At 49.7% G+C, this 25642-nt stretch overlaps 1 protein-coding gene across 1 annotated transcript; it reads right to left on the bottom strand.

Annotated features, from left to right (window-relative positions):
* Positions 1 to 797: 797 nt before the first annotated feature.
* C1QL2 (complement C1q like 2) lies at positions 798 to 2697 on the bottom strand. Its single transcript, XM_075511858.1, has 2 exons — positions 1983 to 2697; positions 798 to 1548 (listed from the first exon to the last, which is right to left on the bottom strand). The coding sequence occupies exons 1-2, from the start codon at positions 2619 to 2621 to the stop codon at positions 1369 to 1371; spliced, it is 819 nt and encodes a 272-aa protein (XP_075367973.1). The 5' UTR covers positions 2622 to 2697; the 3' UTR covers positions 798 to 1368.
* Positions 2698 to 25642: the final 22945 nt, after the last annotated feature.

The raw sequence follows: 25642 nt of genomic DNA, 5'->3' as shown, positions 1-25642 counted from the left end.
AATGAAAGTAAGAGCTTTTGTAAATCAGCTTCGCTCTTTTAGCTTCAGCACAGCAACCCCAATTTACCCAAACTGAGGAGGTTACCTACTGGGGTGATGATGAAAGATGCACCTCCTCCACCAAAGGCTCAGAACTGCACGCACTAGTTACACACCCATGCGCTTTTAAAAGGACACAGCGTGGCTGGATTTACCAAGGACCAGCAGGAGAAAATCTTTCCAAATGGTCTGAATCTGTCAGTCTTCAGTGAGCTTTCTCTCCCAGCCTGTCTAGGGGACTGTGCAGACCCACCTATGGTCATGTGTGGTTTCCAGCCCCTATAGGCACTGCAAGTGCAGGGGTTAGACAGACTCTCTCCCCCGCCACCTTCTTACGTTTGTAAAGCATGTTACAGAAACACAGCTTTCCATAATCGCCGACTAAACCGCTTTTCTTGTACTTCACTAACCTCTGGATCAGGCTCAGACCCAGTAAATCTATTTAGGAGATCTGTTCCATAACCCCACTTTCACCTCTTCATGACTGTGTGCCGCTTTTTTACAAAACTTTTTTCCCTTTCCCTCTGCTTCTTCCCAGCCCCCTTGAACCATAATCAAGACCTAGCCAAGGTGCCCCATCCTAACTTTAAATTTGCTGCAAACCTAAAGGACTGAAGTGACCCCCCCCCTTTACCTCCCACCCTCCCATGGCACCACCACAGCGCTCCTTTGCAGCACTGGAAGAGACAGACAGCAAGAAGGCATTGTCTAAAAACATAATTTAATGTGATATTTTGGTGATTGTGGTCAACGACTGAATTCTTTTGCAGACAGGAACAGGTTTGACGTTAATGACACCGTCATTCACACGAGCATTGCATTGCACAGAAAAGAAAAATTTACACTTGACCCCATACAAACAAAGCAGCAGAGGAAAAACCAGTTATGGTCCAGTCCCACTTCATGAATAGTCGATCTGAAAATTTATCATCATAATTAATACTCATTGACAAAAAAAATGTGACCGGTTCAAATTCCATGTGCAGCACAGTCCGAACTCAGGGCTCTCTTACACCCCCCCGGAACCACTCGAGAGTTCAAGCTGCCGAGTTCCTCGTGTGACACACAAAACACCGAGGCTGACAAAGGGAGAGGAGGACTCAGAGCAAATGGGGGAGAGTGAGGAAGGGGATCACTTTGTTTCACTTCTATTTCGTTTCCACAGGGGTTAAAAAAAAAAAAAAACCATACAAACTGATAATGAAGCTAAAGTGACCTGTGGAGACAGTGGACACCAGGAGGAATAGCGGCACAATGGGGTACAGAAACGCCAACCAGCCCCACACGCATCGGTGGCGGGGCCAGTTGTGTCGCGTTGCTTGTTTTGTGTTAATCAGGGTATAAAAGAAAGCCAGAGAAAGTGCTGTACTTATTGTTGTTGCCTCCGTGTGCTTTGCCTCCGTCCAGCTTGACATACACCTCGTCGCCGGAGTCCAGGTGCAGCACCACGCTGTTGCTGGCATAGTCGTAGTTCTGGTCCGCGTCTTGGGCGATGGCACTGGCCCGCACCTGCCAACACAGCCGCGGGGTACATCAGCCCCCCTCTCCCCTCTTCCCCTGCCCCTCCATCAGCCCCCCTCTCCCCTCTTCCCCTGCCCCTCCATCAGCCCCCCCCTCCCCTCTTCCCCAGCCCCTCCATCAGCCCCCCGAGCCTCTCTTCCCCAGCCCCTCCACTACCCCCGTGCCCTCCCCTCCCGCCCCCCTCCTCCTCGCTTCTCCTTCCCCCCAGCCCGGCAGGAAAGTTTGCAAGGCGGGAGTTTGGAGTTTGTCGCGGCTCTGAAGCGGCTCCCCGCCGGGCACCCCCGCCCCGACGGCGGGGAGGATGCTCCGGCTGCTCCTTTCCCCGGGAGCGGCGGCGGCCGGTGCCCGCGGGCGGCCCCGGAGCCGGGAGCGGAGGGCGGCCCGGGGCGGGGAGGAGGAGCGGGGGAGCGGCGGGGACCCACCTGCCCGTTCTTGCAGAGGTCGGCCCACATGCTGGTGCCGTCGCCGCCGCGCATGAGGATGTGGTAGGTGAAGAAGTAGATGCCGCGCACCTGGCAGGTGAACTTGCCGCTGGCCGGGTCGTAGTGGTTGCCCAGGTTGGTCACCACGTCGTCGAACTTGAGGACCTCGTAGCCCTCGTGGGGGCTCTTCAGCCCCACGTAGAAGGCGATGCGCGGCCCGCTGAAGGCGGCGTTCAGCCCGCCCGCCGCCTCGCCGCCCGCCGCCGCCCCGCCGCCGCTCCCGCCGCCGCCCGCGCCCGCCAGCGCCAGCCCGGGCAGCCCCGGCTTCCCCGCGTCGCCCCGCTCCCCCGGCGGGCCCCGCGGACCCGGCGGACCCGGCTCCCCGGGGGGCCCGCGGGGGCCCGGCTTGCCCGGCCGGCCCGGCTCCCCCTTGGGTCCCTGGACGAAGGGCGGCGGGGGGTTGGCGCCCAGGTCCTGCAGGGCCTCCACGGCGGCGGTGCTGCCGGGGCCGGGCGGCCGGCCGCCGCTGTACGGGTCGCAGATCATGCGGCAGGTGCCCATCATCTCGTAGTGGGCGCCGCTCTCGGCGGGCGCCTGCAGCAGCAGCAGGGGCACGGCGACGAGCAGGGCGACGGCCATGGCTAGGGCGAGCCCGGCGGCGGCCAGCAGCCGCCTCCTCCGCTGCCAGAGCCGGGCGGCGACGGCGAGCAGGTCCTCCTTGCCGTGCGAGGCAATGGTGGCGCGGGGGGCCGGCCGCTCCCTGCGGGGGACGGCAAGAAAAGGCGGTGAGCCCCCCGCCGCCGGCGCCTCCCCGCCCGGCCCCCGCCTCAGCCCGCCCGCCGGCCGGCCGCTGGCCCCGCCATGCCGCCGCCGAGAGCAGCCGCCGCCGCCGCCCCGCTCCGCTCCGAGGGGACGCGGCGCCCCGTCCGCCCGGCGGGGCTGGGCCGGCGCGGGGGCGTCGCCGCGCCGAGCGGGCGCCCGGCTCTGCCCCTCGCCCCCGCGGGAGGGACGGGCTCGCCCGCCCCCGTCGCCGCCCCGACGTGGGGGGCGCGGAGCCGAGCGGGGCGGGGCGGGCGGACCGGCCCACCTGCGGGGCCGGGCGGGGGGCCGGGGCGGAGCCGCCGGCGGGGCCTCGGGGCTCCGTCGCCGCCGTGGCCCGCGGTGCGCCCGCCTGCGGCCCCCCGGGCGGGGCGGGCGGAGGGGAGGGGAGAGGAGAGGCGGCGGGGCGTCCCGCACGGCCCCGGGCTCTCCGGCCCCGCGACCGCTGGCACGGGTGCGGGGGCGACCCCGCCCGCCCCACCGGCACCGGCACCGGCACTGGCACCAGCGCAGTCCCTGCGGGTACCGCCCAAACTGCGCCCCACGGAAACCGGGACGGTCGGGGACGCATCGCATTGCCCCGTTCACCTGCCGCCCGAAACCGCTTCCTCCCTCCATCCCTCCATCCCTCCATCCCATCTCACCAGCCCTATACCCCTCCATCCCTCCCTGCCCGCGGCGGGACGGCCCCTGCGCGACTGCCCGGGCCGCGGCCGGAGCCCCCGGCCCCGCCGGGGTGAGCTCCCCGCCGCCGCCGAGCCGCACCGCTTCCTGCGGGAGTGGGTCGGGGAAAGCCCCGCGCAGGCAACAGGTTGCCCCGGCGTGTTTCTCGTGGCTTCCTCAGCCTCCCCCCGTCCAGCCTCGGCGGCCCAAAGACGAGCGGGACAACATCGCGGGTGGGTCTCGCTCCTCAACACATCCGAGTGTGATTAAAGCCCGTTGCACCCGCCCCGACCTCCCCAAGGCAGGCAGGGCTTGCCAGGTGGAAGGGGAGAAGTACCCTTAATACCCTTTTCCACCTGGGAAGAAATACCTTTAGCACAGCTTAGGTCGGGTTACAGCACAGTATTTTGTAGGTTTCACTGCGTCATGATGGGTCCAAATCAAGTGGATTTCCCCCCAGTCGAGAAATTGTGATTAATTGCCTTTGCTGTTCGGAGTAAAGGGTGGTAGTACAGCGGGAGCTCTCGCGTCGTCAACCGCCTGCAGGGATCTCCCCTCTGGAGGGTGCCTTGAGATCCTACCCCCGCTCCTCATCGCCGTGGGGAAGCACCCGTCCTGGAAAGAAAGAAGAGAGTGGTACCGTGATGACAGAGATTTCCTAAGGGCAACATTTCCGTGTCCCCCGCTCCCTTGGTGCGTAAGAAGGGTGAATTTCCAGCGGGTTCACAGGGCTGAAGGCACGCTGTTTTGTCTTAAAACAGACAAAGCTGTAGGTCGAAGGAAGCGAGCCGCTCAGCCTGATCCAACGCTTGTTGAAGCTGATGGCCTGGAGGCATCATATGCAAACAGGGACACACAGGCTTCTTCCGAGAACTGCAGAAATGCCCTAAAAGGACTTGGGACTCTTTTGTTAGCTTTCCTTGAAATTTAAGGAGGGGACATCAAGGCTTTCCCATCTGGAATGCATGCACTTCAGGACCAGATGTCATCTCAGTTACATCCCTGTGTGCATCCAGCGTTTTTTCCTGGAGCTATTCGGGCTTTGCTCTGCTGCTGCTGAGATCAGGATTCAGCCCTGCCCCTCCAAGTCTCTCTGATTTTTTTTTTTTTTTTTCACATCTGTGTATTTGAAGCTGGAAGGGAAATTAATCTTGTAAAGGAAAACCTTTCCCTGAGAATTGTGTAGATAGTCCTATTAGAGTAACCATGTCTATTACTTAGCACAATGCAGCTAAATGTTTTAAGAGACGAGATTGTGACAAAGATGTCAGTCCTTTTCCTCTCCTCTGAATTAACAGTTGCATACCACAGTGTTATTATAACCCCCCACACTTGTCTAAAGCCTTGTAAAATGATTTCTAATAGTTGTTTCTGTTACAGCCCTAGTATAATTTTCCATATATTAACTGTGCTAAATACAAATAAATTCACAAATAAATTACACTGCTTTGCTGATCATCCCTACTTAAGCTCCTGTTAATTTCCCTTTTGTTCTGGTATTTGTCACTAGCTTGGCTCTCCCAGTGTGTGTGAATCCAGAGCTCTGCAAACCCCCTTAACGTGGCTTTTTAATCTCCTGTTTTCCAAAGGCAGCAGCCACACTGTAGCTTTTCTAACCCTTTTCTGAATAATTAAGTTCTTGTATCATTTGGGCTCTGTTGCAACTTCCCTATTTGCATTAACTCACTTTTATAATGAGGTGACGGGTGCTGGGAACTATATTCCAAATGGAGGCTTACCAGCCCCTTCTGCAAAGCCAGAATAATTTTCTATGGTGGGGTCTGTTATTCCCACGGATCAACAAGGACAGACAAAGAAGAAGAAACGTATTCTAACTTTCAGCAGAACAAAATTGGCACGGTTCTTAATAAGGACAATTGAGCACTTGAACAAGCTGGCAGAGAAGATTACAGAGATATCAGCAGTTAGGTTATGTCCAATTCTTGCAGTTTGGTTTCGGAATAATTTAATTACTCCTGTGTGATGCAGTGAGATGGACTGATCACCTACTTAATCCCTCCATCAGATTGCTTTAAGGTAAACACAGTGTGACTTTAACGTATAACACCTTCTCCAGTAGGATCTACGTTCTATGTTCCTGGAGACCTGGAGCTATGGCTGACTGATGTAATGCATCTTGTGTCCCAAGAAGTAGCACTGTGATCGGTGAGGCAGCTGGTACCACCCACTGATCCTACACTAGTAAGTATTTAGGAATATAGTCGCAAAAAGGTACACGGCAACACTCATCTTACAATTTCAATATGGGCTGCTGCACCCTGTTAGGTGCCTGCTTTCTGTACACAATGGGATGTACCACAGCAGTACAAGGAGCAGGAAATTACCAGATTAGCTAATCAGGCAGCGCCTGAAGTACCGCCTGCCCTGCAGGGAGGTGCCTTTCTTCATTTGAGATCAGAAATACCAAAGCCTCTCTTAGAGTTAGGCACTTCACATCCTTCAAAAAGGGAGTCAGGTTGGTGCTCCACTGCAGGCTACTCAGGGCTGGCAAGACTCAAGTGCCTCTGGGTGTGCCCAGGGAGAGAGATAAAGGCACCTGCAGAGCATCCCTGGTGAAACACAAAGGGTGTCTGCACCTCAGCATTAGGTGATGGCTGACCAGGAGCTTTGGTGATTGCTGTTGTTGGCCAAAGCAAGAGTTAAGCACCTAAAAGCTTGCGTGAATCTAACTCGAGACTCCATAGTCAGATGTGGTGTAAGAACTCAGGAACCTGACCGCTCAGGGAAGCATTTGACAGGTCAGGCACAATTCCCAAATTTAGACAGTCAAGAACCCAGACACTTCGCATTGAAGCTCCAAAATTCCAGGGGCACATGAATTTCCATCAGTTACCTCCTCCTTAATTTCTGCTTCAAGCCAGAGCCACCCAGCTCAGGATGCTAGAAACTCTCAAAAGATGTTTTTGCTCCATCAGATTAATCAGATCCATCTGCTCTACCAGATCCATCTCCCACAGGCACTTCCAGAGCACGTCTGCTGGATCAGGCCTCTCACTACTATCACATGCACTTGCCACTAGATACAAGGTACTGGTGAGGACACCAACCTGGGGTGTTGGAGACTTGTTCCAGTCTTTCACCAGATTTGGAGCAGATTTTCAAAACTAGCTTTCCAGTCTTCCAGGAGAATAGCCTCAGTCTCCCAGCTGCAGGGTGTTGTGAGTTGGATCTTCTTCAGCTTGTTCTCTAGGATTTATTCTGCTGTAAAAATAGTGAAATATTCACAGGGGCAGAGGAAGGAAGAATAATTCCATGGGCTGGTTAGGGCTCCCTCCTGAGAGAAGACACAAAGCAAGCGAGCCGATGGCTGAAGGAGCTCAGGGCTGAGCTTTCAAACCATGCCTGTTCCCAAGGCTGAGCCACCTTACATGGTACGACCAGAGTCTGTCCGTCCAGGAGGCAACACAGGACACTCCTCAAGGCTGCAGCGGGCCGTCTGTATTTCACAGGGAGGTTGTCAGCAGGGTGACAAGGAGGACATCTGGGTTCATCTTGATTTGCTGCCCGAGAAATCCCAGCCTGTGTTCCCTGGGAGGCTGCCGCAATCCTCCAGGGTGCAAGCTACGGGAGGGAGACGGAGAGAGCAGGGAGGAGAGCACCGCCATGCCCTTGTGTTGAATCTGCTCCTCTTTGCATAAAAAGAATTAAAGATTCATTGAGCTAGGAGGAGAGGAAGACCAAAGGTGAGTATAATTTTTAGTTTAGTGGTGAGGGCACCTACCTGATCCAGAGTTTCAGTCTTCCTCCAAGAGCTGTTTGTGAATTCGAGCCAGGAAGGTGAGGTACAAATGCAATGAGAAAGAGAGCAGGTGGCTCTGGCATGCACAATTCCCCATCCTGAAGGACCACCCCAGCTGCTGAGCTAAAGACTCTTCTGCACTGTCTCACTTTTCTCTCAGAAGGTTTGCTTTTTTTTCCCCTCCTCTTCTCAGCTACACATCCTCAGCACAAACTGAGCTCATGAACTGAAGCATGTGGTTTTCTTCACAGCCAGCAAGAGCTGAACCATCCCCTGACCAAATCTGTAACCCTGGCAGGACGTAGCGGGACTCAGACCCGCTGAGGTGGTCGGATTTCTGGGCACACGTGCAAGTTGACCATTGTACATTTAAGGTTCTTGGAGATTGAAGGTAGGTATTGCCCCAGTTAGGTGCCTCTAGGCTTGGACAGGAGCTGAGGGAACACTTTTATTTCAAATTTAAGTGCTGAAATGCTGCTTTAATACCTTCTTTCGGTTCCTTTTTGGATTTGGCACTTAACTTGAAAATGTAAGAAGAGCTGTACCAGCTCAGACCTCTTATTTAGCAAAAATGTCAAGATCAAAGTAAGCCTATGGTGATACTTCCTTGGTATTTTCTCTCAAACTCCAGCAATCCATGGCTTAAGGACTTCCTGAGCCACAGTAAAATACTTTTAAGAAGCTGAAATCAAGATTACTGTGAGTAAAGGCACAGACTTTGGGTCAGTACCCTCACCCATCCCAGTGAGTAGCTTTGTTTTGCTATCTTTTGTCATGATTGATGGAAGTTATGGATCACATTACCCTCTGATCCTCTGAAGTGCTTCATTCATGGCCTTTCTCACATCACGAGACTCACAGATATTTCTCATTGCCAGAATTAACTATCCGGAACTCTGTGTATTCAACAGCCAGTAAAACATAATATATATAGTCCTTAAGCTAAAATGTTCACATTTCTTGCTGAAAGCAAATTTGAATCTGTTAATGTTCAGAATGTGTATAATATTATTTCCATTCACAAAATATAAAAGATAATGATACTGATTATTTTTGCTTAATGGAGGGAAAAGTTTAGAAATGGTTAGGCTTATAGTATTAACTGCCATCACTCCCCACAAATGCTGTGCACTTCTTTTTGACCTAAGCTGGGATTTCCAACAATATTTGTCTTAACAGCACAATGCTGAATTTAATTCCACTTGATGGACCCAGTGGGTACATGGGGTCCCGCACAGCAGAAAAAGCATTTTATTACATAGAACAAGGACAGGAGCTGGCGCTTATCTTACTGTCTGTAAGGTGGAGTTGCAATAGCCCACAGAAGCTTGTGCTGCTGTAGCAATACATAAAATTCAGTCCATATAGCCAGAACCAGGCCCCATGTACTGACACAGTATCTGTTACAGATCCTGCCCAAGGAGAAGTTTGCGTACAATCCAGACAGACATTGCAGTGGGATAGGCTTTATTGTATGTATTGAGAACTGCTGCTATTTGCACTTTACTGTATCCACTTGCTGTACATGGAAGACAAAATCTGCTGGCTCGCTCTTTGTGAGGGGGTGTTTCGGCAAATACACGTAGCTGTTTACAAGAGAGCAGCTCACAAACCCCAGACCTGCCTCCAGGGCGCTGCTTGGAGAAATACCAAAAGGTGTGGAGAGAACCAGTGAAAGCCGAACGCCTTCGCATCCCCCAAAGAGGTGCTGTTCACCAAACTCGGGAGAACTCAACCTATATTTTCTGGAAAAGATTAATAAGAGCGGCTGAACCTTGCTTCTCACTTTTGACCCAGTGGGACTTTCGCCCTTGCCTTCTCTCAGGGCAGGGTCACACCCTGAAGTTAATTCATCAAAGCTCAGATCAATTCTGTGGGAACAGAGAAACCTCACACAATGACTGAAGCTGGTGCTGAAGATGCCTGGCCCAAACGTTCATGGCTGCTCGTGTCCCCGAGAACCTGTTAGGAACTGTATGGGAGCAGCAGCTGACACCTGGCCCCGGCAGCCGGGGTGATGGAGGAAATGCTACAGGAGCTCCAGGCTGCTTGGGAGCTCCCCGGTCCCAGAGCAGGTCTTCAGCTGGAGCTACAGTATGTTTAGAGAGAAACAAAACTGTCCTTAACAAAAGGCAGGATCTGAGCAACATCACCTATCAAACTCCCAGGTTTGAATGACGCCTTGCTTAAAAACAGTAAATTAAAATTAAGCGAGAGGCCAAGTTTGCTTGCCCGTAAGCAGCCGAAGGCTGGAATTTGGGTCACAGCGAGAGCAAATTCAACTCTCCTTTCCTAATTCTCTGCTTCTCAGTATGTGTTTACAAACTGCTTGAAGAGAAACAGGTTGGCCCTAGATTTGTCTTGTTCAATTTGTCTCCTTAGATAACTAATGCTTTTCCAGTGTGACTGCTGGAATAACTCCGCACTATCTATACAACCAAGCATCTGCTTTTTTAATTGAGCTAGGGCCTTCCATACAAAATACAAATAATGCAATAATAATTAAGCACATTTATTGTCAATGTAAGAGTAACCCGAATTTGGAGGTCTAGTAGAAGAACGAGATTCTCCCCTTGCCTTCTGAATATAACACATGTGCGCTTGGCCGAGCTGCTCAGCAATGTGTGCGTGTATAAAACCAAACCCCTGGCAGGCTCTCCAGCTGAAAGTCACCCATGTCCCTTCTGAACCCTCTGAAATGCCCGGCAGGACTCGACTCTCAGGCCTTCATGACTTCAGAAGAGGGAAGGGGGAGGCTGGAAGGTCAGAGCACTAAAATCGGTCCATTGATGCAGATCCCTCGTCTTAATTTAGCAAAATTTCCACACCCAGCCATGAGGCTGATTATTTCTATTCTGTGGAGGGAAAAATTGCTGCAGGGAATTGATGAGCATGGGCAGCTGGTTTCACCAGGATGAAAGACACACATTAAAAATGCTTTTGAAGTTCATTTGGGCTTCCCTCTGGGAGTTTACTAAACCTGCAGTCAGGTACCAAAGAGAATTTGTTCCCGGAAGGCAAAGACAAGAGTAAAATTAGTGAGAAATAATAGCCAAACCCACAGGTGTGACAGATGGCGTTGAATGGACATCTGTTGGAATAACATTCAGTTGCCATGATAAACTTTTACCCTACATCCCCCAGAATTAAATGTAATCACGTTACATTACTCTGTTAATCATGTAGCATGAAGAGGAAGACGTGAGGATTGGAGACCCAAAGCTAAGCATGTCAGGAATTGGCTTTACACCTCCATCGGGTGTAGGAAACACACAGCGAGCAGGGTGTAAAAGCCAGAGGAAGGCATATGGACAAGGTGGGGCAGATGGTCCGGCTCCGCGATGCTTTGCTGTGGTTTACTGGTGCTCAGTGGAGAGGAGTTGTTCCGCTGAGCAGAGGCAGCTGCAAGGTTTGGGCAGAGACAAGTTGCTTTGTTCTGTTCAAATAGCCCCAGATGAGAGGTCTGACTGCCACTTCTGGAGTAAGGGTGATTTGGGGTGTTGCTAGAGAGGAGACAGAGAGCTGGAGACAACGGTTGAGGAGAATAAGTCCCGGCGCAGTGGCACGGGTCAGCTGGACAAGGTCACATACCTCTGGGATACTCAGGGAATTAATAACCAGAATAACTGTGACAATTGTTTTTGAAAAATACTGGTTAAGCTGAGAGAAAGAGTAACTGTGGGAGAAAACCACGGATTTTTGTAAAAATAAAGCTTTAAATAAGCACCAAACCGAAGTAGGCAAGATGGCTTCGTGAGATTAAAAAAAAAATGTTTGATTAAAACATGGTGAAACTGTCCCAACATATGTAGCCATCTATGATGACTCTTCAATATAAACCCAAATTAAAAGCATGACAATGGGCTTTATTTAGAAACATCCTGACCTTTCTCGTATGACTCTTGTCCTGCCTTCTCGTTACTTGTCATTCTCAGTCACTGTATCTTGCTTAAATGAAAAGTGTAAGCTCTCCAGGGCATAGGACTGCATCTCTGGTTTTTTTTCATCTGCTCTGTACAACAATGCATGCAGCAAGGAGACTCTTAAAACTGTTAAATAAAACACAAATAAAAGATTTCATCTCCAATTTTGCAACTTTACTGAATTTCTTCGCAAGGAAAAAAAACTCTAGTGTGGATATTAGTAAGAAGTTATTTGCTGACGTAAGTGAAAGTTAGGCTAAACAATAATCACAGAAAAGCAGTGCTCTCCTTGGTAATGGTGTTTATTAAATCGCAGAACGGTTCCTGGGGGAGAGCAGTGGAAGCCCATTGCTTGGGATTTTGAGAGCGAGGTTGGGCAAAGCCAGAGACCGCACTGCAGGGCTCGGTGCCCTGCTGGCAGGAAGACGAATGAGAAGCCCTACCAGTCTTCTCTATTTTGTTCTTCTATGATCCTTATAAGAGAGATTGATGCTGACAGCATCCAGGTGGTGCGTCCATGACTCAGCTGTCACGTCACTGCTTACGGCTTAAAGCCAGTGAGTCAAGGAATGAAAAACAGGTGGAAGGAGGAGGAGAGCCCTCCCGAAGTGCTCACCTCCAGCCATCTCTCGCTAAGCAAGCGGGGCCAATTGCAGACCACAGGGATGCGGAAGGAGAGGCAATGACAGAAGGAACGGCTGGTCACCTTCCTCCAAGGGCAGCAGGGTTGCAAGCCATTCTCCACGCCTTACGTGGCGTGGAAGAAAAGCCTGGTGTGAGTTAATGGACTTCTGCGAGGCAGAAGTGTCCACCCTGTGTGGTAGGTCTAAGGCCTGCTGACTCTTGTAACTATGCTCCGTACGCAAAGCTGTAGATGAAGTAAACATTAAATCCATCTAGTTTAGTTCATGCTAGACAGAAAAGGTAACATCACAGATGTCTGGCCACATATTTTCATCAATACAAAGTTTACTATTATGGATCTGATTTCAAGTGACACCCTAAATCCTGTTCTGAGAATGGGTACTCAATGTGCTAGTGGCTATGACAACAGGCACTATTTCTCTGAAAAGCCAAGAAGTCCTAGAAGACAAAAACAAGACTCGTTGGAGGCAGACTCCTAGGTTCAGGTGGCTTCTGAGACACTGCTGTCTGGGAAGGTTCACAAAAGAAATCTGCCACACCTGAGATCTAAACCTGAATCTAATTTTTTTGCCACTGCCTTGATTGCAAGGCCAGCCTCTTGTAATTCACAGTAGCAGAAGGTCAATGGCATCCCTAGAAGGTGAGTACTCCACTGCTGTCTCTGCCTTTGGGCATGATCAATGTCTAGCATGTGGAAATCTCTCCAGGGATGGAAACTTCATAACCTCCACAAGGAACCTGTTGCAATGCTTCATAATCTCTACCATTCACAAAAACATTTTCCAGCATCTGATCTCAATTTCTCTGGTGCAGTTTAAGCCTCTAATTCCTTGTTTTATCCATCACAGACAGAGAGAGCAGGTGATCCCCTCCATTTTGGTGGTAGCCTTTCACACACTTGACAGTTGCTACCTTGCTTCCCTGGTCATTCTGTCCTTCAGAAACTCAGTCCATTCCACCTTTCTTCATCACTGTTTTTTTCTAGAGCTCTGGTCATTCCCACTGCTCCCCCTGGACTTTCTCCCATGGTCCACATGGCTTTTGATGTGCGGTGCTCAAGACTGGGCACAGGAGTCTTTGGCCAAACCTTTCTATTCATCTGTTTCATAACATCCCATCATTGTTGACTCGTATCCAGGTTGTGATCCCCGTCACCCACAAATCCTTCTCCAAAGAGCAGTCAGCACCCTGTACACCCCTGAATGCGTCACCTCCCAGTTGTCCCTGCCGAATGACATTCTCGTCTCTTTCCCATGCAACCTTTGCTTTGCCGCTATTATTTGGACTTCTCAGCCTCTCCTTCAGCCTGCCAGCTGTCACCAGCAGCTTGTAAGTTTAATAAGTGTTCCCTATCCCATCGTCCGTGTCTTTACTAGTGATATAAATAGTACCAGACCCCTAGAGAGTCCTACATTCCCTTTTGGCAATGACCAGCTGATACCTTCTCTGTTCAGCTCAGTTTTGTAGCCATCCTACAATGTTTTGGATGTTCCTGCAATGATAGGAACATTCTTCCTTAGTTCCCTTACAAGAATATCATGTGTAAGAGTGTGAAAAGCTTTTAAAAAGTCAAGATATATGGTACCTACTGCTTTGCTACACATACAAAGAAGAAAATTATATTGGTGTGACACAACCGATTCTTGCCAAAAAGAAAAGTGTGCTGGCTATCATTTATTCCTTTATTATATGAGTATTGCATGTTTTGGTAGCAGCCAGGAAGCTTGTCATGCATTGGAACCCTCTTGTGCAAAGTGCTATGCAAACTCAGAACCAAATGATGGATCCTGTACCAAGAAATACATAATCTAATTATTCTTAATTTTTTCCCCAAAAGACAATGCCAGCTCCTTCCCAATCAGACTTGACATTGAAATATCTAGGAAAAGGCGAGTATTCATTCTGCAAACCTGTTTTATCACAAAACGAGACGACCACTTCTTTCCGAGGAGTCCCAAACAAGTAGTTATTACTGGCATCATCAAGAGCCATATCTAAGTCTTGATTTTAACCGCATTAAGCCTTGCTTAAGGCTAAAAGACATCATCTGTCTGCATCCCCCTCGCTGTCTGCTCACTCACTGTCTGCTCCACCTAGGATGCAAGTCAGGCAGTTCTTCAGTTTTCAAACCTGACTGCTTCCAGTATGAGTGACACATCTTATGGTGACACAACTGCTGCAGGGTCTGCAGGAATTGTCTGAAAGCCAAGAGCTCTGTCCAAAGGAAGGAAAAATGGCAAGGATATAGTTATGTGAAGTGAATGAGTAAAAGGCATCAACTCCAAGACTGCAAGGCACAGTAACTGAAAATGTGGTGGTTTGCACTGCTCCTGCTGTGCAAAGTAAACCAATTTTTAAAAGTGCTAAATCATGGCACTGGTTGTGGCGAGCAATGAAACTCGATCTTATTTTATGGAGTTTTGATCTTCACAGGCACAAGGAAGACTGTTATCAAGCTAAAGTATTCCAGCCAGATAGTCTCTGACTGTATGTTTGCAGAGCACCTGTGACAGCAAAACGTGGGCTCTGCTGTTGCTTCTGGAACCAAAGAGTTAGTAACAACTAATGTTGTTTATACGTGCAAAGCATTTGGAATTAATTACAGTTTTGTGCTCTATTTAAGTGCACTTTTAATTACTTTTGATTAGGATAAAGAGGATAATTTTCTTTTACCAGTTCTCAGGATATTCAGTACATCTGGAAACTAAAGAAAATCTTTGCACACTGCGTAATTAATGTAAACTTCAACATTTCCACAGAAAATGGTCTGTGAGTGGGGAATGGCTGAGGCATCTGGCATGATGTGGATGACCTGGGACCTTGGTGCCATGGTGCATGGCTGGACATGCAAACCTTTCCCTACAGTAAATAGACATGATCTGTTGCTTGACCACGCATGTTTGCCCAGCTTCTAGGTGTTTAGAGGCCAGAGTGCCAAAAGACCCTATTGGAAACACTTACTTTACCCATCCATCTTGCCTTGTCCCACGCAGCAGCTTTCTGAGATGAAGTGCTCATGAGCTTTCCATCAGCCCTGGCTGGTAGCAGCAGGGAATGGGGGTCTCTTCTGGCTTGGCGTAGCAGGTGCCCGTGCAATGCAGCTCACTCTCCATCTGCCTCACAGCTCTATTAAATCATGCCTTTAAAGGCTGCCGTTCAGGGTCCTCTGCTCGTTTTGGGCGGGACTTTGCTGAGGTGGACCCCAGCCTGCCTGGAGATGGAGCTCACTGCTTTAGCAGCTGGCAAAACCCAGCTCCAGAGAAGAGGTGGAGGTCATCAGCCCCAAAACTGGCCAGTGTGGGTGGCCCACAGTGCCTTGCTCAACTTTGTTGTCACATCCACAGCTCTAAAACCTCTCTCAAAAGAGAAGAGAAGAGAAGAGAAGAGAAGAGAAGAGAAGAGAAGAGAAGAGAAGAGAAGGGAAAAGCCAATACAATGAGTCCAGCATCTTCATCATGGGATCACAGCAAGTATATCAACTTTTATAACGGAAGGACTGCACTACAGCCAAGGATGAAGCCCACGCAGTCTGGGTTTGCAGCTGAACGCAGCCCCCAGGCTCCGTATGGGACCTCTCACCACCGCGCTGTCCCAGCAGATCCATGCTGATGGAATCAGGAAGCAGGCACGATGCCAGTGATTTACTGGGAGTGCAGGAGGCCGCTCACTTTAATATATGGCACATATGGCATGAGAGTGTTAATGGAATTTATACAGTAAAAAAACTATCTCCACACAAAGTATGGAATTACTTGGGAGGATTTATGCAACAGACATAAAATCCAGTGGAAAGAGTCTAACCTTTCTGAGGCTTATTAAGTTTTCTCTTTATTTATGGAAATGTCTTAATTTATGCAAGGTGAATGCCAGAAAAAATGCTATAGATTTAGTCAGAACCTAGCTCTTGCTATTTATAGACTTTCACAGCTATATTCTGCTCTTGTTTACACCAGGAGTAAAATTATTTGAAGTCACTGGGGCCAATCCAAAACCATCTACATGGCTCTGTTGAATGGGTACCAGCACTATGCTACCAGCTGACCCCAAAATGATGCTAATAATGAGCAAAAAATGTGAAGAAAAAAATGTCAGTAACAAAGAACATTTAAAAAATTTGCTTTGTATCCTGCTTACCCTTGTTGTATATGCTACACTAAATATACATCAAAGTAACACTCTTCCATCCTTGCCTGTGTGCTAGCAGTAAGATGCAGGACTCCCTGACAACAACGGGGTTTCCCTGGGGCCCCCAGGACAGGATGGTGCTTAATCCTTGGTGGCGAGGAGGATCTTTAGCCAGGTTACTAAAGAAAAGGTGACACTTCAGTAACCACACTGTCTCTCCATCAGTGCTTACCCCATACCCACAGTTTCAACCAAACTGTGACAATGTTCTTCAAAAAATTATGTTGCTACAAGTGTCACGAAAATCAGAGAGGCATAAATCAGTGCCCTGGTGAGGAGACAGAGTCTCCCCAAGGGTTACACCATCTTTGGCAGGACTGGCCAGCCAGGGAGGACACTTTCAGCCAGCCACCAGGAGTGTCCCACACAGGGTGGCATTTGTAGTACAGAGGGAGGAGATGGATGGAGGGGAAAAAAAAAATGCACAAATCCGTTGGAAAACAAGCTTCTGTTCTTCATCAGTCAACACATCTTACTCGGTGCATCTAAATTCTGCACAAATTTCATCCTGTACTTTTCCACAGCTGTATCACTAAAGCATCTTAATTTCTTACAGACACTAACGAATGCAACCTTAAAATACGCCCCTGAGGTCAGCTGGGGTTATGAACTGGAGGTGACAATAAATGAGCTCCAGCAAATCTTGCTCCGGTGGCTCCCGACAGCATCACCCCACTCATCTGCTTCAACTTCTCCCCAAAGTCACCGTCGCGCAGCTGGCAGGGGGGAACCGGGGCTGGCTCCCCAGTGCCTCCGGCTTCCCAGCCCACATCCCAAACCCAGGCAAAGCTGCACCGACAGAGGCTGGCATCTTGTAAAAGAAACTTGTAAGTCAGCGTCCCCGAAGCCCGGCACGTACCGTGAATGGAGGAGGAAATCAAATTACATTGGGCAGAGAGTTTGGAGACCTTGCCCCTGGAAATGAGTTGGAAGGGAAACAGTGTGTCTTTTCCTCTGATTTTTAAAAGCAAAGGATTTTTAAAGCTCCCTGATGAGGAACTGTCCTCGCCCCATAGGGCAGGGGAGAGTCCAGGGTAGGGGCAGCCAGCAGGAGGGGGAATTCGGGCCTCAGAGCCCAGATTTTGCCACTCTGGGTGATGGTGAGCAGAATGCAGCAGAGAACCAGCCCCTAGAGCGAGGCACGGACCCAGGCTTTCTCAGCAGGTTTCTCTGCTCTCTCCAGCCAAGGCAAATTAGGGTCAGCTCCAGGCTTTGGAGGAGTGTTCTCTACCAGGCTTTTGGACCATCTCCTCCACCCTCACCAGCACCACTTCTGCTTTCTTTGTTGTTGCCCCCCATCTGGTGCCATTTTCCCCACCCGAGCTATGTCTCACTCCTGTCCTCCCTTCTCCATCCTCTGCTCCACCTCCACCTCGGTTCCCTCATACCCCTGTTCCCATCCCAGCTCTTCAGGCTCCACACCTCTCCTCACTGTGCCCAAATCCACTGAGGTCTGTCCCTTACACCACATTTAACCCCCAACTCTCATTTAATACTTTTAGCCCTCCGCTGCACACACCTCCCTACGGCAGCATCCCAGCATGGTCCATCCCTCCTGCATCCACCATGGAAGCACAGAGAGCACCGGGAGAGAGTCCCCAGGCTGTGCCAGCATCTCAGAGGGGTGGGCAGGGAGCGGGAAAGCCTGGTCAGTAAAGGTCTCTCCCATCACCCTCCGGAGCGGTGCATACAACGCGCAGGGGCTGTGCTGGGCGCTGGCAGAACCCCTCGGGAAAGGAGCTGCTGCCCCCCCCCCCCAACTCCCTGCTACGCACGTGTGAACTGAGACTTCTCAGGCTTATCACTTCACCCAGTCTGGGGTTTTAAATAGGGGTGATACGGCCTGGAGAGCATCTCTGCCGTCAAACTTGGAGCTTCCACTCCAAAGCATGAAGTTTCTTCTAGGCAAAACATCCGTAGCAGTTTCTATAATATAGATGAATCACCTGCTTTTCTCTAAATTTATTCCCAAGAATAACTGCATTCTGTTAGCTGAAAATTTGCATTGCTACATACAAGAAAATATAATATGACCGTGTGTATGTACCAGCCACAAGCTGAAAAACTTCCATGCAAAGAGCTAACATTTGATAAAGTTATAATCAAATGAAAACCATAATCTTATAATGAAAAATGTTGAAAAATCTTAACTGTAGACATCACAGTCTGTATTACTCACAACAGGATAAAGACTAATTTCAACATCATTCTGTATCACAGAGAAATCTGAAAACAATGTTCGTATTTCGTTTATTCTTCACTCCACCAAAACCCCCTTTCAAATCAAATCAATGTTAGCTGAGAGTAATGTTTTGCCACAAAAAAAGGATCTTCAGATTTGTTCTGCTTCCATCATTTCAGTTATACTTTTCACAATTATTTTGAACAATGCCCTGCAAATCCAACCTTGTGCTACAAAACCACTTCAGCATCTCCCATCTCCCGTCTCTCTGCACTCATCTGTTTTCCCTTCGCCGTTATCTCATCAAACTGTGCATCACAGTCATCTCTGCTCTTCTATAATGCACATCGACCCAGAATAAATAGAGGGAAAATATTAGTAAATGTGATTCTTTTAACCAGGATCTTATGTGTGCTCTCTAAATGGTATCTGATGTGGTGCGTATGCAGATCTGCCTTTGAAAGTGTCATTTAGGGGAGATGCCTGGAGGATTCCCATCCTCCAAGTTTGCCAACACTGCCGGCACTTCACTACAAACACATTTAGACAGATGGGTGGGCAGGACAGCTTTTACAAACTCCCAGCCAGGACTTCTACAAAAGCTGCATTTGCCTGCTTAACAGTTATAAAAATGGAAAAGAAGAGGGTGGAAAATGTAATAAGTGATCCATCTGCGTTACTGAGCAGTTTTAATTGCTTGCACATCCAGCTGGCGCGGTGGTACAGCCCCACGCGGGACAGAGGGGGGCTTGTTGCTGCAGAAGCACCATCGCTGAGCCCCACAGAGCCACCACAAAATCCCACCTCAATTCCCATCCCCATTAACAGCAAAATATGTAGAACAAAGGTGCTGAAAGGATATAGCGGGCTTTTCTCGTTGACCTGTCAGAGGGGTTGTGTACGACACAGTGTAAAAATGAAGTTCAGCTATTTCAAGGATGTGGGACCAGATCCTCACGTCAAGTCCATCTTGTCCCAGCTGCTCTGCTCCCAGGTTCTTTTGATGTTTTGCTCATTTGCTGATAGCCTGGTGGGGTCCATGGAGACCTCTTGGCTGGTTTGAGTACCATCCTTGTTATTCATTATACACAGTTTGAGACTTAGGCAGTGTTTTACAGGACATGTAAAGCCAAGGCAGGGGGTCTGCCCCAGTTAAGGCAGGGGCCATGACCCTGCAAACACCAAATCCCATCACTCGGTGACTCCAGCGAGGGGACAGGCAGGTGGTACTTTGGATAAAGGCTCTACAGCACAAGTACCTGACTCCCTGACCCCTCCTCACATTCCTATTGTGTATTCATATATATTGTATGAATATCTACATTTTATATTCATATTGTCTTATTCACCCATGCATGAATTACCTAGCCCACTTCAGCCTCCTGGGCAAGGCATGTGTCCTGCCTCCACCTGCCAGGGCTCCCGGTGCCGGTGTGGACGAAGCCATCTCCCAAAAATAACGTGCCAAATCCCTCTCCTGACTCAGTGTGGAGTTTCCCAAGGAACTGGAGGGGGAAAATGTACCAATGCAAAACCTAGCCCTGCAGCAGGGCTTGCACCAGCAGCCATAATTGCACCAGAGGGCACAAATGAGGAGCAATTCAGCACAGCCAGAAGAATAACAAAGCACAGGACATCACCGTGCTGCCAACAGCAGCTCACAGAGGGGTGTAACCAGTGCCTTTGGCTCCTGCCAACCTCCGGGCCCTGCTTTGTGCCCCGCTGCAATTTGCTGCTGTGGGGTTATTCACCTCCCTCTCCATGAGCATCCTGGCTACCGGGCTGCGTTGCGATCCCGCTGCAGCTGCTTGCTTATAGGTACTGTAACGTGAAGGGGCAAAACCTCAGTATTTAGTTCTTCCACATGTACTGCTTGTGGGTTTAGGGTGGTGAAGGTATGACGGGTGAAATTGCTTAGAGCAAACAAAGATCCAACTCCAGTTACAGTTCTCCAGGCAGGGTGATGTACGTGCTTGACAAATCTTGGTTTAGGCCCATCAGCATCACAGTGAGACAGAGCTTTAATCAGTCACCCTAGCTAATGATGGAGAAATGGGAAAAATTAAAAAGACCCCCAACATTTGAGAGTATTTATTTCCAAGGCAGTATTTTAAAATAAAGATCTGAAGGTTTAAGTGCCTGATCATTCAGATAGCCACTCTCTTTGTAAATCTATTGCAACAGTAAAAAAATAGGAGGTTGAAATAAAACAATTTAAAAAAAAGACCAAACAAAAAACCAAAGAAATGCTGCTGCGGTGACAAGACACTTCACTGGCCACATTAGTTTCGTGAGCTCATGCTCAGCCCCACGGCCAGGCAGACACGGGAGACAGAGCTGGGACTTAGCTGACAGGAGGACCCTGAGGAGGAAAGGAAAGGAGGTTTTATGGTCCAAGCCCCCCATATTTCGGCCTCCTGCCACATTGGTTGTCAGCGAGGTGACTGAGGGGCACAGGGCACACAAAAGGCTGCTCCAGACAGGAGGGAGCTGGGCACAGGTAAGCACAATTCACCGGCGGTGGTTGCAAGGTGCCACAGAAAGACCAAATCCTGCTGTCGAGCCGGCACTGGAGAACTTCTCCTGGACTTGAACATTGTTTTAAGAAAGCAAAACCCCTGTATCGCTGCTCAGGGGACGGTGACGTGTCCGCAGGCTGGCAGTGGCACTGGTCGCACGTCACCCAGCCTGTACAGGGTGCTGCGCGAGGCTCCCTTTGAGCGACAGCTCTGCGGCGGGAGCCGAGCTGCACAACCCGGCCTCGACGCAGATATAAAAAGAGAAACAAAGCACTTCAAATTTGTCACTGCCTGTTCTTCATCTGTGTGATCCGGCTTGTGCTTTATTTTAGCACGGCAATGTCCTCCAGGGTCTCTTTATAAACTTCCCCAGGAAGCCATGCCTCCTGCACCGTGGCCGCTCCCACCCCACGTCCCCAGCGCCCGCGACAGGGCCTCTGCAGGGACCCTGGCCCCAAATCCTCCTCTCCTTCTCCCCATTTCCCATAAGAGATGTTGGCCTTAAATCAACGCTGACTTAAACGTTTTAATCACCGGCACGGAGTCGCTCCTCCTGGTTTTATTAATCCATCAACAATTTGAGATGCTTTGCATATTAGCATCAGCACTACTTACGCAGTGGCCGTCAGAGGTTGAACTTGTCACAGCTGCATCCCAGTGTCACACCAGTAATCCTTTTCCAAGTTAATTGGCCCAGGTTTGCCGCACACACCATTGCCTAAAGCTCTGGTTTTACTTCTCCGGCAGCACGAACCAGAAGCCAGCTTTGCTCCTGGGCTGACGTCCTTACGCTGGCAGTGCGGAGCCTCCCGAGCTCATGTCAGACACCCCGGCACGCTCGCACCAACCAAGCCCAACACAGCGCAGACAGCCTGGAAGGCTGGGTATCTGGATGAGTGCACACAGCTAAAAATAGTTCAGAAACTGCGAAACCAGGGCATCCACCTGGACACCAAGGAAGCGACTTCCTTCCTTCCAGGGATCACATGCAACCAGTGTCTTTGCAGAGTCAGGCAGAGAAGGAGGATAATTCGAGTACCCACATCACTGCTGTGCTCTGGGGGAATATCTCTCTCCATCACCTATAGAGAGACTCAGAAACCAAGCCTTTAAATCAGGCACCTGAATTCAGACAGCATGAATAGCCCCTATGTTTTTATTTACTGTGTCTGCCACTTCGTTATTCAGTAAATAATTTTATTTAGTGGCTAATACTGGAGAAAAAGAGTTTTATACAAAAATAGAGCCAAAACACCTCTTTACACAACTCAGGCTACGTTCCATGATAAATTTGGCTGGCCAAGCCTTCACCTCCAGCTACAGAGAGACCCCAGCCCACGCACAGCCTCGCTGCTGGATCTCTTGGGGTTTGCCCAGGGGAATTACACCCCTCCTGGGGTGGGCTGCCAGGGTGCCCACTGCCCAGTGAGACCCTCCTGGCATCACACACACTGAGTGCTGTACTTCGGCGTCACGCCTCTCACTAAATCACGCTCAATTTCCTCAGTGTCCCCAAATCCGTACAGTGCCAGGCAAGCTACTTTAAGCTTTGAAGTGTCTGCCAGAAATGGTTTCCTCCTCCCCGCCCTCAGCTTTGCTCCCCATATATAGGCACAAAATGGTATATTTTGAACACACTGATGCACATCTATAGGTGAACTGTATATTGTCCTCTAAATTGGGAATTAAAGATCTGTAACTCTAACCCAATAGCACCAAGACAGCAAATCCATTAAGAGATGCATCTTCTTTTCTCTTTCTCAATACATTATGCTTGCTTAAATCTCAGACAATGCCTGGTAATCACCCCAGCCATGTTTCCAGTGGTACCAGCACGTACAACGTGGCCATACAAACCCGCAGAGCTGGGCTCCCCAGAGCTCCAGACATCTGCAGAAGGACTGACCGACTCCCCTGCCGCTTGGCCAAGCAGCGATGTGACCCGGTGACTCTGCCAGGGCTGTGGTGGGAAGGAGGGAGCTGCACTACAGCGCTGGAAAGGGCTGCATCACATCCCATCCCTTCCGAGCCCATCAGGACCTCGAGTGAATCCCCTGATCCCCATCGGTGCTGTGAGAGCCGGCATGGGCAGCCAAAAGCCGTAACAGCAGCTCCAGTGGCTCCGTGCTCGTGATGCTCAGCCACGGAGATCCCAGACAGCACAGGTTAATAGGCTGCCTACATTTCCTAATCCTCAGGAGCAAACTCTGCCAGGAATGATTACTAGCCCCCAACAAAGGTCATGCTCTGTCAGGGCTCCCTGCTCGTTGGATTGGTATGTGTTTTCTTTACACTTGCATGTAGCTGCTGAGGTTCCATTATTTCCACGCATTTTATTTCTGACAAAGCATTTCTGTTGGTAAATACCCACTGCTTGCTGCTGAGCATGGCTTTCAATCACCCTCCCTGCAGCCGTGGGAGAGGAGAGGAGGGGAGAGGAGAGGAGTCAGCTAAATCCACATCCAGCCACCTGAGCGGGTGGTTTCTGTAGACATTGGGGACCCCTAGACCTCAGAGGAAAGGACCCGCAGGACGTTCTCACCCCGTTCTCAGACACAGCATCCAATACAGGCAGCACGTGCACTTGACCCTGCCGTCTGCTTGGGCTGTTTGTTTGATCCAGCACTGGGAAAGGGAATTCATCAGTGTACTGAGTGGTTTCAGTTCTGAGCAGGCAAGGCTTAATATGAGCAATCAGGAGGAGAAACAATCCTTTCAAATTGAAAGCAAAGATGAAGAAATGAGCGCTTTTAAGTCGCAGCCTGCAAAGCCCAGTGCAGGGGTGCCAGAGCACCCGGGGACCAGGACGGCTCCTCTCCTCATGCCCATGCAGCTCCATAAGCAAGCAGGGCAGCTCCCACCTGACCTACCGCTAACCTCACCCACTCTGCGATCATTTTTCCAGGAATCTCTGTTTCCTCCCTTATCATCTTCCCATCAAGTCTCTTCCCTGTCCTTTGATCCTCTTTTTCCCTCTCCCGGTCGTGGGCCGTGATGCTTTCCCTCTTCGCCGGCACAGAGGCCCCGTTCTCCGGCAGTAGCGGAGCTGCTTGTGTGGAGTGCTGGTGACATATTGTGGCTGGGCTGGTTAATCACACATACTCCCGAGAGCTATCAAAGCCGGTTGGATCCAAGATCTGATCTAATGCAAAACACTCACACTGCCCCCCAAAACCCACACAAGCCAGTGAGGGCTGTGGTTATCCACATGCTATAGGCTCAGCCTTTCTGCCGGGTATGGTTAAAGGTTGAAGTCTGAAGGGTTCTACACTCTTGATGTATAATTATATACATGCATGGAGTATTATTTAACACACTATCTCGACTTCAAAAATATTCTCATTTAAGCTTGAACCTGATGATATTTACATATAAAATTCTCAGCTTACCACTGCTGGCAGGCCCTACAGTTCAAGTAACACTCTTAATTAAGGCCTTGATGGGGCTTGGTGTTTAAGGCTATGCTTAAATCTATTGACTTAATGAAATTAAATATGTGTAATTATTTATTGCTGACTAGTGCAGACAGGCGTGTGTAACCCATTCCGTTCACACTCACCCTATGCACTTCTGGGGGCAGACCCTGGCTTCGTATTTAATTTGTGTATCATCAAACAGAATGGTGGGGCCAGGCTCTGAGGCACTACAAGTAAGATAATCGTTTAGCTGACATCATTATACTGATTTAAAGCAAAAAGACTTCTTGCATGCTAAAGCATGTGCATAAATTGTTATCAATTTATTTATTAATTGTTATCAATTGTTCAAGCCTGTGTTTATGAACTTTACCAACCCAGAGCCTAAATATACCCCATGTCAGCAGGTCGAGGGCAGCTGCAGCACCTGCGAGTGCTTCCAGCAGAACATACTCAGGCTACGGCATAGCTGCACAGTGGTACCCAGAAAATACACAAGTCCTTCCTTGTGCCCTCGTGCCAAACTGACGTTTCAGAACTGTGCTATCAAGTCATTTAAATACTGCCAGTTTATGCAGCTTCTCCGTTATCCTTCAATAGTATACTTGCTTTTTTCTCAGAAGAGAGTGGTGTCTAATCATGTCAGGATTTTCTTAAGTAATTCTGCCTCAGGGTAAAGAGTATTTTTTTATACAACAGCCATGGATCTATATGGCTTTAAGAGGCAGATTCTCCTAACACTCAGGGCCTGGCTTAGAGGAGGCTCCTGAACTGATTCTGTCAAAAAGCGTTTGCATTTTCTCCAGGGTGAGTTAGAAAAGGGAAAAAACCTAAATGCATTTTGACATTTGTATTTCGAGTGTTATCTGTCAAATATGCCAGGACCAGATCACAAATTTCCTAAAGATTGTCGTGGCTATCCAGCCTATCAATAGCAATCTGGAGCTCAGATATGATCCAGGCAGAAAGGCACGTTGATAGAGTGCAATGACAGATTTCGCATTAGGACGGAGGAGGAATAGGGGGCAGCTAACAGCATCTTTAAAATTGCACATGGGTCTTCTCGGTAAGCGAGGTCTGACAGGCCAGTTTGCAAAAACCAGAGAGAAAACAGAAACCAGAAGGTTGCCCGAGGCCATGGCCGTGCTACCTGGAGCTGATCAGTGGCTTCATCGCATGAGTCTTTCGTCCCTTACGTTTTCTGCTGCTGTGGGCAAAATTACTCTGTAGGAAGCCTTGACCTTTCACTTCCTATTTAAATGTTATTTTGGAGCAACGGATCTCTTCCAGTCCCCGTTTCTCTGAAACCAGCTAGGGGCAGAGGGACTATGCAGGGAAAGGCAAGCAATGCCACCGGGGGCTGAGGGATGCTGAGGAGCGGAGCAGTCCCAGGACAGGCATCCCCGCCTCCTGCAGAGCCCCGGCCCTGGGACCAGCTGCAGCACTGGCCGGGGTACCTGCTCCGGCAGGACAAACAGTGCTGACGGAGGACATCCAGGAGCAGCCTTGCATATGCCCGTTCAAAATCAGCAGCAGCAGAGGACAGAG

Source organism: Mycteria americana, chromosome 9 (assembly GCF_035582795.1).
Source record: "Mycteria americana isolate JAX WOST 10 ecotype Jacksonville Zoo and Gardens chromosome 9, USCA_MyAme_1.0, whole genome shotgun sequence".
NCBI lineage: Eukaryota > Metazoa > Chordata > Aves > Ciconiiformes > Ciconiidae > Mycteria > Mycteria americana.
Note: the sequence above shows the minus strand (reverse complement) of the source record. Positions and strands in the feature narration are given on the sequence as shown.